This window comes from Osmerus eperlanus, chromosome 11 (genome assembly GCF_963692335.1).
Source record: "Osmerus eperlanus chromosome 11, fOsmEpe2.1, whole genome shotgun sequence".
NCBI classification, from domain to species: domain Eukaryota; kingdom Metazoa; phylum Chordata; class Actinopteri; order Osmeriformes; family Osmeridae; genus Osmerus; species Osmerus eperlanus.
Window position 1 is genome coordinate 15,770,437 of NC_085028.1, and position 12,896 is coordinate 15,783,332.

General features: G+C 50.3%; 2 protein-coding genes across 2 annotated transcripts; one reads left to right on the plus strand and one right to left on the minus strand.

Moving 5' to 3' along the window:
• Positions 1-337: 337 nt before the first annotated feature.
• msantd4 (Myb/SANT-like DNA-binding domain containing 4 with coiled-coils) lies at positions 338-3,965 on the minus strand. Its single transcript, XM_062473276.1, has 5 exons — positions 3,871-3,965; positions 3,384-3,464; positions 2,871-3,122; positions 2,195-2,464; positions 338-1,940 (listed from the first exon to the last, which is right to left on the minus strand). Exons 2-5 carry the CDS (start codon positions 3,411-3,413, stop codon positions 1,206-1,208), a joined length of 1,287 nt encoding a protein of 428 aa, XP_062329260.1. The 5' UTR covers positions 3,414-3,464; positions 3,871-3,965; the 3' UTR covers positions 338-1,205.
• Positions 3,966-3,981: 16 nt separating this feature from the next.
• Positions 3,982-9,685, plus strand: aasdhppt (aminoadipate-semialdehyde dehydrogenase-phosphopantetheinyl transferase). The gene is made up of 5 exons (XM_062473275.1): positions 3,982-4,423; positions 5,094-5,325; positions 5,708-5,829; positions 6,470-6,631; positions 8,411-9,685. Exons 1-5 carry the CDS (start codon positions 4,217-4,219, stop codon positions 9,029-9,031), a joined length of 1,344 nt encoding a protein of 447 aa, XP_062329259.1. The 5' UTR covers positions 3,982-4,216; the 3' UTR covers positions 9,032-9,685.
• Positions 9,686-12,896: the final 3,211 nt, after the last annotated feature.

Genomic DNA, 12,896 nt, shown 5'->3' on the forward strand with positions numbered 1-12,896 from the left:
AGGTTCCACAGTAGAACAGATCCTACCAGGTTCCAGTGTAACAGACATCTCTACCAGGTTCCACAGTAGAACAAATCCTGCCAGGTTCCACAGTAGAACAGATCCTACCAGGTTCCACAGTAGAACAGATCCTACCAGGTTCCACAGTAGAACAGATCCTACCAGGTTCCAGTGTAGCAGACATCTCTACCATCCAGCACCTGGCTCTGACAGAAGGACTGAGGAGGAGGAGGAGTGAGAAACACACAGAGGAAACGGGGGGAGAAACACACAGAGGAAATGGGGGGAGAAACACACAGAGGAAACGGGGGGAGAAACACACTGGATTTATATCCTCTTTTATCGTTGGTCTTGAAAAGGCAATGCCGAAAGCATCAAGGCAATTCTGTCCCTCCCATCTATCTTTTTTTATTTATTCTTTAGAAAGAATGTGCTAGTTTACCAGGACACTGGAGGAAGGGCTTTCGACAAAATACCTTTTTACAGAAAACTATACACACTTCATATCAAAATAACATAAAAAAAAAAAAAGACAAAGGAAAATCTCCGTAAGGCGTAGTTTGACACAAATATAAACGCACCACTTACATACACACAATATATAGGTTTTGTGCTTAGTCTCAAAGGAAGATACAGTATTTACAGCACAGGACACCATGAACATCGAATCACATGATTGAGGTAGACCCCACAGATATATTTCCTCACACTTGATATCAAGAAATAAATAATATAAAAACACATTTTGGAGAAAGACACCGGTAATTAACTCGAAAATTACTAGTAGATAAGTATAAGTAAAGAACGGCGGGCTGTAGATGCGGTTGTTTACTTTTTCCCCTTCATTCTAACGGAAGAAACTGCTAAGGGTGCAGATCAAATCTTCCTGCCAGGGGAAGGTTTCTCCCCAGGAGAGAGGGCCCTGCCTGGGGGACTGGAGATGAGGGATAGGGCACTTCTGACTTAAACAGGACACTCCCTTCTTATTACCAATGAGTAAAAACAAACACTGAACCCATCTTACACTCTACTTTTTCTCTACAATTTCACCTAAACACGTACGGTATAATGTACACATTGGAAAACATGGAAACACTTCCTCGGCATAGAAGGTTCAGTCATTGAGTGATTTGTTTATAAACTTGGCATCCTCCAGCACCGGACAGTTTGATGCAAACACACCTATAAAGGCATAATGACTTTGGCTAGGGTTCCTGGTCTTTGTGTAGATGCATTCTCTCTTTCTCCACTTGGAGGCGCTCTCTCTCTATCTGCAATCTTCCTGACTCGAACTTAAAGAACTGAAGTCTCTCTTTCTCCAGCTGCAGTCTCTCCTTCTCCAGCCGCAACCTCTCTGCCTCCAGGTCCGCCGCGGACAGCCAGGGCCTGCTCTCCCTCTCTCTCTCCCTCTCTCTCTCCATCTGCCCGTCAAGGTTGGAGGTGGAGGAGGAGGGCGGCCCTTGTTGGGGCGGAGGGGCGAGAGAGGAATCGGCGCGTTCTGATTGGTTGGTCAGGAGAACCCTCAGCCTCTCTCTCTCCAGTTGCAGTCTCTCTCTCTCCAGCTGGAGTCTCTCCTTCTCCACCTCCCCCTGACGCAGTCTCTCTTTCTCCAGGGACAGCCTCTCTCTCTCCACGGCGAGGCGCTCCGTTTCCACGGCAAGGCGCTGCTTCTCCAGCTCCACGCGTTGCTTCTCCATAGCAACCAGGATTCCCGTGGTCTCGTGATTGGCTATCCCAGTCACGCCCATTCCGGTCAGACCACCCAATGAGAGGTCCCGGTTCATGGAGGCCGCCGCCCCTTTGGAGGCGCTGAGCATTCCAAACTCGTCGATGTGGGCGTAGACCTCAGGGACACGCCCCTCGCCGCGGTCTATGTCGTTAAGGAGGGTGGGGAAACAGTCGTCATCGTCCACCTCGCCATCCCCTCCATCCTCGTCCAGCTGCATCACAGGCGAGAGCACCAAGGTGGAGGAATGATCCATATGTACATATGTCAACACACACAGGACGCAGGGATTCTTTAGAAGTACACACTTAAACCGCATTTCCACCACAGGAACTTTGCTCCGGAACTCCACCGCAGGAACCACGGTCTAAACTGAAATCTGTTTCTACATCTCTCGCACGCTCACAAACACATGTCTCTCACACGCATGTCTCACGCAGACACACACGCGCACACAGGCAAACTCACAGCGTATCCATTCGCTTCGTCCTCCATCTTCACCCCTGCGGAGGTCATGGATCCAGAGGGCTCCCCGAGGTCGGCCAGGTCCTGCCAGTCACAGGGCCCCTCCTTGGGGAAGCCACACAGGTCGAGGGCCTGGTCCCCGGAGCCCAGCGAGGCCTCCTGCTCCGGGGACGACGGCTCGTACTCCCCCTTCAGGCCGGACGACAGCAGCAGCTCTGCCCTCAACTGCTTCCTCTTCATCAAGGCACGCCAGTCCAGGTACCTGCGCTTCACCTGGACACACACACACACGTGCACACACACACACATGGGTCCAGTCACAAAAAAACACAACCACACAATCACATGCCCAAACCCACAACCGTGTAAGAATGCACACCAAAATACATGTGTCGCACACACATTTACATTTAGTCATTTAGCAGACGCTCTTATCCAGAGCGACTTACAGTAAGTACAGGGACATTCTCCCCGAGGCAAGCAGAGTGAAGTGCCTTGCCCAAGGACACAACGTCATTTTGCACGGCCAGGAATCGAACCAGCAACCTTCTGATTAATAGCCAGATTCCCTAACCGCTCAGCCATCTGACTCCCTACACACACACACACACACACACACACACACACACACACACACACACACACACACACACACACACACACACACACACACACACACCTCAGCCGCGGTGCGCTGCTCTCCCTCTCCTAGCGCGTTGACTCCGCCCGCCACCTCCTCCCATGCACGTCTCTTCAGCTCGTTGATGGCGGTGTTCTGCTGCCGGGAGAACAGGACCTCCCGTCGCTTGTGGATCTCCCTAATCAGCGTCTGAGTCTCTCGCACACTGTAGTTACTCTTCCTCTTCCTCTTCAGGTGCTTCATCTGCAGGAAATCCAGCCTGCCGTCAACTGGGGGGCACAGGCCCACAGACTGAGGGAAGGGTGGAGGGATGGAGAGGAGAGGGAAGGAGGAGAGGATGAGAGGAGAGAAGGAGAGGTAATGAAGGGAGGGGGGGCGATGTGGCTCTTTGGGAATAGGAGTCTTTTATTTGGAGAGGAGTTACTGAGTGTGTGTGTGTGTGTGTGGGGGGGGGGGCAGTGGGAGCAGGCTCAGATATGGGCTGGAGAGAGGGACAGAGAGAAGGATGGAGAGAGGTTGTGGTGGAAGAGAGAGGTCAGTCGTGGGACAAACCAGAGGTGTGTCAAGGTCACCAAGGGTCATACAGGGTTCACCTCAGCAACAGATGGCATGGGAGGACCGACAATCTTCATCCTAGAACAAGAGCAATTAAGCTTTAATAAACAGCATAATTTGTTATTGTCAAAAGACATGACAACAGCGTAAACATTCAATCTGTCGAACGTTTACTAACGATCAAGATCCTCCGGTATACTTATAGCTAAAGAGGTGTGTTTTCAGATGACCATTTGCATCGCTCTCTCTTACTCGCTCTCGCTCTCAGTAAAAAGCCTGCTTTACTGCCGCTATAGTAGCGTAGCACTGCGGGGTACTTGCATGGGGTGGACTATGCAAACGTACTGTAACTAGCTAACGTTACACACGCACGTTCAGCACATTTACCTTTGCAGAACAAAACAAATATTGGCTTAGATAAACAACCTGAGAAGGAAACTAATTAAAAATGTGCATTTGACAACCTAATTGTAAATCAACTTACCTAAATAACCGTAAAGAATAAATCACAGATGCTCATCGATGTCAAAACTGAGTCGGAACGACACCTTTTGACGACGTACTATCAACATCTTTCCCATTGGTCAATACACTGCCTCGCCCACTCGTGACGTTTTACGTTCTGCAACAACTCTCTTCCGGATACCCTCACATCTTTCTTCAGCTATGAAATATCAGGTGTCACATATACAGATAGCTAGCTAGCTATGAATAACAGTATGGCATATTGATATAATCAAACAAGTTGTGTGCCTAAACAGTATAGCCTTGCTTGCATGTGTACAATGTTACTCGTACAATTGCGGATTGAATTAGTAGGCTAGGTAAACATGAGGGCTGAAGTTGATTTAAAGTTACGTTTGGAGTTTGACCTGACCACGAGAACTGATATGATGGGAGGTGTACGTTGGGCGTTTCGCTGTGGTTCGTGGACACCGACCCGGTCTGAGTGGCTTTATGCCGCCCGTTGTGTTCAGCGCGAGGAGAAGGAGCGGATCGGACAGTTAGTGTTTGCCAAAGATGCCAAATCAGCTATGGTGAGTTGAATGTGTCGCACACTAGACGCTATGGAACCAACCAGTTAACTTACAGGACATATTGCTACTCCCACGGAAATCACTCACAACCATCAACTGTTTACAGATACAGACCACCTTTACATCTGGACCAAACAGTATCTCCTGTATGAAATGCATACTTTTTATGATTATTATTCCTCCAGAATTGTGTAGGCTATTCTACATCTATTAAAAGAGGATTTGCACCACCGAGCCAGCAGTGTGGATACATTTGTCTTAATTTGAGGCAGGTGGACCTAGCTGGGCTGGAGCCCAAATCTACACACTTCCTCTTCACAGATGGGTCTCTTTTCACACATCTACCTCTTCCTCTCTCTCTTCTCCCTCCTCTCTCCTCTCTCTCTTCTCCCTCCTCTCTCCTATCTTCTCCCTCCTTTCTCCTCTCTCCTCTCTCTCTTCTCCCTCCTCTCTCTTCTCCCTCCTCCCTCCTCTCTCCTCTCTCCTCTCTCCTCTCTCCTCTCTCCTCTCTCTCTTCTCCCTCCTCCCTCTCTCTCTTCTCCCTCCTCCCTCCTCTCTCTCTTCTCTGTCTTATCTATTCTCACCTCCTTCGCTCTCATCTTTCCTTTCGGTCCTCCATCCCTTCTCCCTCTTCCCCTCTGCCCTCCCGGGTCTCCGTCTCTCCTCTCAGGCGGGGAGGCTGCTGCTCAGGAGGGTGGTGTGTGAGAGGATGGCTGTTCCCTGGTCCCAGATTCGTCTGGAACGCTCTCGCAGAGGCAAGCCATACCTGGCTGCTCCGGCCTGCTCTGGGCCTGAAGCCTGGGGCTGGAGTTTTAATGTGTCCCACCAGGGAGACTACGCGGTGCTGGCTGCAGAGCAGGGGAGGCAAGTCGGGGTGGACGTGATGAAGACCGCTATGCCAGGTGTGTGTGTGTGTGTGAATAGGTTTGTGTCCTGCAGTTTGTCTCACTGCCACATGGTGTCACTGTTGTCTTAGAGCGAGGTTTGGCACTCAGTTCCCATCAGTGTTATTCTTGTCTGAGTCAATCTGGGGTGTTGAAAGGCTGTCAATGGAGAACAAGTGGGGATCAACATGATAAGCAGATGGTTCATCTGGTATCGTTGTCCAGTTTCCATTCAGTTACAGAAACAATAGGGATATTCTGCCAATGTCAAATGTTTTGCATCCAATCAAAGAAAAACATGCCATAGAATTTTATTTTTTCACAGTCCTTTTCTTATTCCCATGTTAGTGTTTGTTTATTCTTGTTTAAAATTTTCTTTTTCCTTGCTCTCCTCTCCCAGGCAGCAGTTCAATCCCAGAGTTTTTTCGGATCATGAACAGACAGTTCACGGAGTTTGAGTGGAATACGATCCGAGGATCCGGCCCGGAACACCAGCAGCTCGCCATGTTCTACAGGCACTGGGTAACCATGGCGATACAACCCTGTCGTCACGCCAGTTGGTGTGTGAATAGAGGGAGGAAGAAAATAACACCCCAAATGGTCCACGGAACGCTCACACACACACACACACACAGATCCATGTGCAGTCCACGGAACGCTCACACACACACACACACAGATCCATGTGCAGTCCACGGAACGCTCACACACACACACAGATCCATGTGCAGTGATGGTGTGGCTCCTAAGTCAAGATGTTCTGAGATTGAGAGTGCGGCGCAAGAAAGTCAAGTACTGATATCATCACGGTTGACTAATGCTAGTGCTCTGCGGTTGCTATAGCGATTAGCCTTGTAATACTGTTATTGTGGCTCGCCTTCACGTAACAAGGTTTACCAGACATCAGAAGACATCTACACAATCAGTGTCCTTTTTCTCTCCCTCTAACCTTTCTTTCTCTCTACCTCTCTTTTTCTACCTCCTTTTTTTCTGTCTGACTCCCTGGCTCACTTCCATGCACTCTCAGAAACATGAATCAAAAGTCAGATCGGATATGATTATCCGTGAAAGGTGTTCTTGTATATGAACCAGGTATTCGTCTCTGATGCTATTGTCGTCTTTTTGTCTGAATCCGATTGGATGTTTCCTCTGTCCCGTCAAGGCACTTAAGGAGAGCTTCATCAAGGCGATTGGCACGGGGCTTAGCTTCAACCTGCAGAGGGTGGAGTTTCACCTCTCTCCTGATCCAATCACAGTGGGCCAGGTACATCACCTGACCAGGATGCACCTGGACGGGGAAGAAGAGCAGGGGTGGGTGTTCGAGGTGAGAGGAAAGTGGGGGGCGGACACGGGAGAAATAAGCAGCCTTTCTAAACCCTCTATAATTTTAGTTGGCCATTTGGCATATTCACCCTCATCTGGGAATTGTATTTTTCTTGGGGAAGCATAAGACAGGCACTTGCAGAGCAATAGGAAGCTGTTTATCAGAGTGTTTATCTGAACTACAACATCTTCCCAGAGCATCTGGACTACACTAATCCCCCCACTGCCATCGGTTGGCCTCCGATCCCAGCCTGCCAGTCACAGCCTCCAGCAACAGCTTAGCCAGGCTAAAGCCCACCCACCAATAAATCATTAGCTGCTAAAGCTAACATTGGGTCACATGCCACAGCTGGTGCAGCTTAGCATGCTGGGGAGAATGACCCGTAGTGGTCAACAACATGGGAGAGAGAAGCTCTTCCTCTGTGGTGGTGAGCCGTGAGCGTACCTCACTGGTCTCTGGTCCTCCCAAGCCCACTCCTTCTCAGGCTCAATCCCACTCTCTCTAACGAGCTGGCAGTGTCGCTGGCAGCATCGCCGGGTCCACGTGGGCTGGTTCCTTGGAAGCAGCTGCACAGTGCTCCTGAAGGAGGCTTGCGTAGATGGACATGCACTTCACAGGGTTGTAGGAGGAACAGCAGGTCCCACCCAGAACCCCCCCACACACACACACTCTCTCTCTCTCTCTCTCTCTCTCACACACACACACACACTCATCTGTGTTGCCTTTCCATGTGATTTATATCAATCGACTTGCTTGAATCAATTCTTGAGTCCTAAGAGTTCAAGTGTTCCAATATGACAGAAACGCCTACATTATTGAGCCTTTTTTACACACGCACGCACACACACACACACACACACACACACACACACACACACACACACACACACACACACACACACACACATATATATATATATATATATATATATAGATAGATAGAGGTTTTAAGCAGGTAGACTGTTCCACAGCCTTTCTGTGATGTGCGGTCAAACACACACACACATTGTGTGATATTTGATAAGCGCATCCTAAAGAGCCACCATGCAAAGTGGTCATATACATTGATTATATACACAGTCACTAGTAACACAATAGGCACAGTCATTACCAACTCCCGTACACACACACACTTTCTTGGTCTCACACACACTTTCTCTGTTTCAGACACACAGCATAGTGTAAAAAGAGTTCACGGTCAGTTTGAGGTAAAGACTTATATGATGAGTGTATCTAATGCCTACACACACAACCTTTTCACTCATTCTGGTCTCCCACCTACTTCTAACGGTTTCCTCTGTCAGTGTGTAATCCTCCATCAGCCCCCCATTCTCTCTGTCCTCCACTCCCTCCTTCCATCTCTTCCTCTCTCATCTCCTGTGTCTCCTGTCATTGTGTCTGCGGGCCGCGGCAGGTCTCCATTATGAGGGAGTGCCGGCCGGCTAAACGGCTGTGACGGCTGCACTTTCCAGAGAGAGCTGTGAATGGGCCTGTGGTTAGGACTGCTCAGAGTGAAACGATGGAGGGAGATCAGAATGGGATGGACTGGGGGAGCAGGGGGGAGGAGGGCTGATGAATAGCCAACATTAGAGTGTGAGATCAGGAGAGAGGGGAGGACTTGAGGTGTGTGTGTGTGCGCCCTCTCATGCATCTGGAACTTCTGTGTGCTGGGATGTTCCAGGGCTTCCAGGAACTCTTGAGAGCCGAGCTAGGGGGAGCTAGTGGTCGTGTTTGTCTGTGTCACATAATAGCCAGATCTTCATCTGTTCTTGTCCACAGGAGAGCCTTCTGGATCAGGATCACCATGTTGCTGTGGCTCTGGGACCCCCCCATACAGACAGGCTGCCTCCACCAGACTCTCCTGCCCCTGCCTCCCCCTCTCCTGCCTCTGCTGCTCCAGACTCTCCTGCCCCTGCCTCCCCCTTTCCTGCCTCTGCTGCTCCAGCCTCTCCTGCCCCTGCCTCCCCCTCTCCTGTCTCTCCTGCCTCTCCTGCCCCTGCCTCCCCCTCTCCTGCCTCTCTTCCGCCAGTCTCTCCTGCCCCTGCCTCCCCCTCTCCTGCCTCTCCTGTCCCTGCCTCCCCCTCTCCTGCCTCCCCCTCTCCTGCCTCCCCCTCTCCTGCCTCCCCCTGTCCTGCCTCTCCTGCTCCAGCCTCTCCTGCCCCTGCCTCCCCCTCTCCTGCCTCTCTTCCGCCAGTCTCTCCTGCCCCTGCCTCCCCCTCTCCTACCCCTGCCTCTCCTACTCCAGCCTCTCCCCTCTCTCCTCCTCCCTCCTTCACGCTCCTGACCTTCAGTGACCTCATCAGTCTGGCCACGCCCCTCTCCGAGGAGGATACTGAATACTGGGACAGCTTTCAAAGGAAGAAGGAATCTCCGGAGAGACAGAAAGACACACACCTGTGACACACACACACCCGATAGACACACACCTGTGACACACACACACACACACACCAGAGAGACAGAGACACATGGTCTGTGATGCCCACACACACCTTGAATCAGGCTTCAGACACACACACACACACAATAGTGGGAGACAAGCTGTACCACATTTAGGTGGATTACACAACCTTGAGATGCATGGGGGTCTAGGTGCTTCCAGACAGTCTAAGCTCATCCGGCTTACCTACCTGTCCTGTGAAAATCCAGTTATTAGACAATGGAAGATCTCACATCTCCCCTTTCGTTTTCTTTCTCTGTTTCTCTCCACTGAGAGAGGGGTGAAAGCGATTAGGGGGGGTGGCGAAGTAAGGGGATAATTCACTTCTTTCAGGATGGAAAGCGATGGATAGTCCATTGTTCAAGGGCGTTTGGATCCCACTCAACCATCATTTCTTAGAAGCACATTGTTGCTCCCTCTCTCTCTTTCTCTGTCACTCTCGTTCTCCCCTTTCTCAGAGCGTGTCTTAAACATGTCATCTTCCACATCCTAAAGTTTGCATGAGCAAACTAGTAGTAGTTGTGTCTGTGTGTTTGTGTGTGTGTGTGTGTGTGGGGGGGGTTGGGCTGTGACCGTGTATCTGTGTTCAGTCAGCCTCACTCATCAGACAATTTGTCTGATCCAATTGAAAGAATATTAAAAAAAACAAAAAAGTTTTAATGACACAGTGACTTTGCAGTTTGTACCCTGTTTGTGTCGTGTCTGTTTGTGTCCCTCCTTCCCCTCTCCCTCGTCCCCTCCCTCCTTCTCTCTCTCGTCTCCTCCCTCCTTCCCCTCTCTCTCATCTCCTCCCTCCTTCCCTCCTTCCCCTCTCTCTCGTCTCCTTCCCTCCTTCCCCTCTCTCTCGTCTCCTCCTTCCCCTCTCTCTCGTCTCCTCCCTCCTTCCCCTCTCTCTCGTCGCCTTCCCTCCTTCCCCTCTCTCTCGTCTCCTCCCTCCTTCCCCTCTCTCTCGTCTCCTCCCTCCTTCCCTCCTTCCCTCTCTCGTCTCCTCCCTCCTTCCCCTCTCTCTCGTCTCCTCCCTCCTTCCCCTCTCTCTCGTCTCCTCCCTCCTTCCCCTCTCTCTCGTCTCCTCCGTCCTTCCCCTCCTTCCCCTCTCTCTCGTCTCCTCCCTCCTTCCCCTCCTTCCCCTCTCTCTCGTCTCCTCCCTCCTTCCCCTCCTTCCCCTCTCTCTCGTCGCCTTCCCTCCTTCCCCTCTCTCTCGTCTCCTCCCTCCTTCCCCTCTCTCTCGTCTCCTCCCTCCTTCCCCTCCTTCCCCTCTCTCTCGTCTCCTCCCTCCTTCCCCTCCTTCCCCTCTCTCTCGTCGCCTTCCCTCCTTCCCCTCTCTCTCGTCTCCTCCCTCATTCCCCTCTCTCTCGTCTCCTCCCTCCTTCCCCTCCTTCCCCTCTCTCTCGCCTCCTCCCTCCTTCCCCTCTCTCTCGTCTCCTCCCTCCTTCCCCTCTCTCTCGTCTCCTCCCCCCTTCCCCTCTGGCTCATGTATTTTTATGCCTCTTTTGCCTTTCACTGCTTTGTCACTTGTAAGTATCAAGGGCAGTGTTAAAGTGAGCGTCTGAGCATTGCTCCACTCATTCTCCTGTGACCTGTACGATCATCTGCAGTTTATCTCCTCACCACTTCCCTGCCCCTCCCTCTCCTCCCTCTCTTCTCCCCAGTCTCTCTCCTTCTCTCCATCTGGCTGTGTGTCTATTTTGGTCAGAGACATTTAGCCGACCATTAGGGGCTTGGTGTTGGGAAGACAGCAGGGCTTTTAACACAGCAACCTGCCTGCCCCTCTCCCTTTCTCTCCCTTTCTCTCCCTTTCTCTCTCTCTCTCTCTCTCTCTCTCTCTCTCTCTCTCTCTCTCTCTCTCTCTCTCTCTCTCTCTCTCTCTCTCTCTCTTACCTCTTCTCTCTCTCTGCCCCCCTCCCCTGCTCTCTATCTCTCTTACCTCTCTTCCCCCATCTCTCACATCGTCTCACCTGCTTGCTTCCTAACCTCTTTGTCCTGCTCTCATACCCCCATTCAGAGGTGTAACTGGGCCTCATATTACACGCACACACGTCAACAATCAAATGCCTTTTCACACACACACACACAAAATGGATTGTGATTGTCTATCACACGGAGGTAAACCCTTACTTTGTTAAAAAAGACAATAGTCCCACCAGCTGTGGCCTGTAGACCTGTTTCTTACACACACACACACACACTCTTGATCAGTCTAGGCGGGTCACCTGCATTCTGTTGTGGATCAGGGGGAGATGAAGAAACACAGGTGGTCTCATGCTGTGCTTGATGAGAGACTCACACTAAAAACACACACAAACATATAACATAAACACACACAAACATATACATAACAAACCTGTCACATGCTCCACACACACAAGGCTGAGTATCTGTAGGGTTTCATCCAGGAGTGTGAACACACCCAGGACACACACACTCGTGCAATCAGACCAACACACATTGATGAAGAAACTAAATGTTTGTGAACTTCAACAAGCTAAAGTGCTCTGAACAGAAAGCTGACCTTCCATCCAAAGTCATATTGTCATCTCTCCTGTGTGTGTTAGCACTCCTATACCTCGTCTCACACACACACATACTGTACACACACACACACAGGACTGCAGAAGGGCATTCCGGATGTGACCTGCCGTTTAGCCTTCAGTGGTCTAATCCCAGTCCTGTCTCTCCTCATCCTCTGGACGGCTCCACCCCTGCTTCTCAACACAGGTCCGTTGTTTATGAGGACTGATAAAACAGACAGACACTCCCACTCAGGAGACACGTTAAAAGCTTTCCCGTAGCGTTCCTGGTTTATATTTAGTGTGTTGGAAAGAAAGAGTGAATGTTAAAGTGAATGTGTGTGCCAGAGAGAGCGAGTGGGGGAGAAACAGCTGCATGTGCTGCATGTGAGAGAGAGGGGGCCTGCGAGGGATGGGACACGCTTTCCCAGGTGCATCTTATTATCTTCTCTGGTCCCATCCTTAAATTACGCCTGTTCAGAGGAAAAAGGACAGGGGAGGGGGGGGGGAGTTGGAGGGCAGGGGGGATTTGAAGGGGGGGAAGCCCGGGGTCAGAGTAGAGACACCAGAGATTTTTGACATATTCGATAGAAAGCTTTATTTTTTCGACTCTATTATAGTGTCGTCTCAGAAGCCAGGTCTCAGCCTGTCTGTTAAGGGGGAGATGTACTCACTACGGCTGCTGCCTTAAATACTAAAACTTATCATAAAATATCATACGTATTATGTTTTGTGCTTAATACTATACTTCTCCATAAATCAGGGATCTACTGGATCAATATGCCAGTTTGGATTTGTTGTTATTATACTTGTTTTCATCTGCATTTGAACATTTAACAGTTACTTCCTGCCGCTCAACCAGCCCACGGTGTCAAGTTGTCCCTTGTCTCGCAAACTGTGTAAACTTGCCAACAGCCAAAATACATAAAAATACATGTGCCCACTTGTGTGACTGCATGTTTGTATGTGCATGTCACTGAGTGAACTTGCATGAGTGTGTGTGTGAGTATGTGTGAGTGTGTGAGTGTGTGTGTGTGTGTGTGTTCCACTAGGATGTGTAATCTAGTTGGCATGATGGTGGAACTGCTCTGGTTTTCAGTACAAGCTGCTTTACTGATAGCTGTTTGTCAATCTGTCTTTACATAATCCTTGATGACTGGCATGATTCATTTGATTCATGTACAGGAAAGACTGCAGAAGACAGGTACCCACACACGCGCGCACACACACACACACACTCCTCAATGTGTGGCTTCTATTCTCCAGACACCATATACCCTGTTAAATCCCCACTCCGTGTCAGGGACGGAGTGGGGAT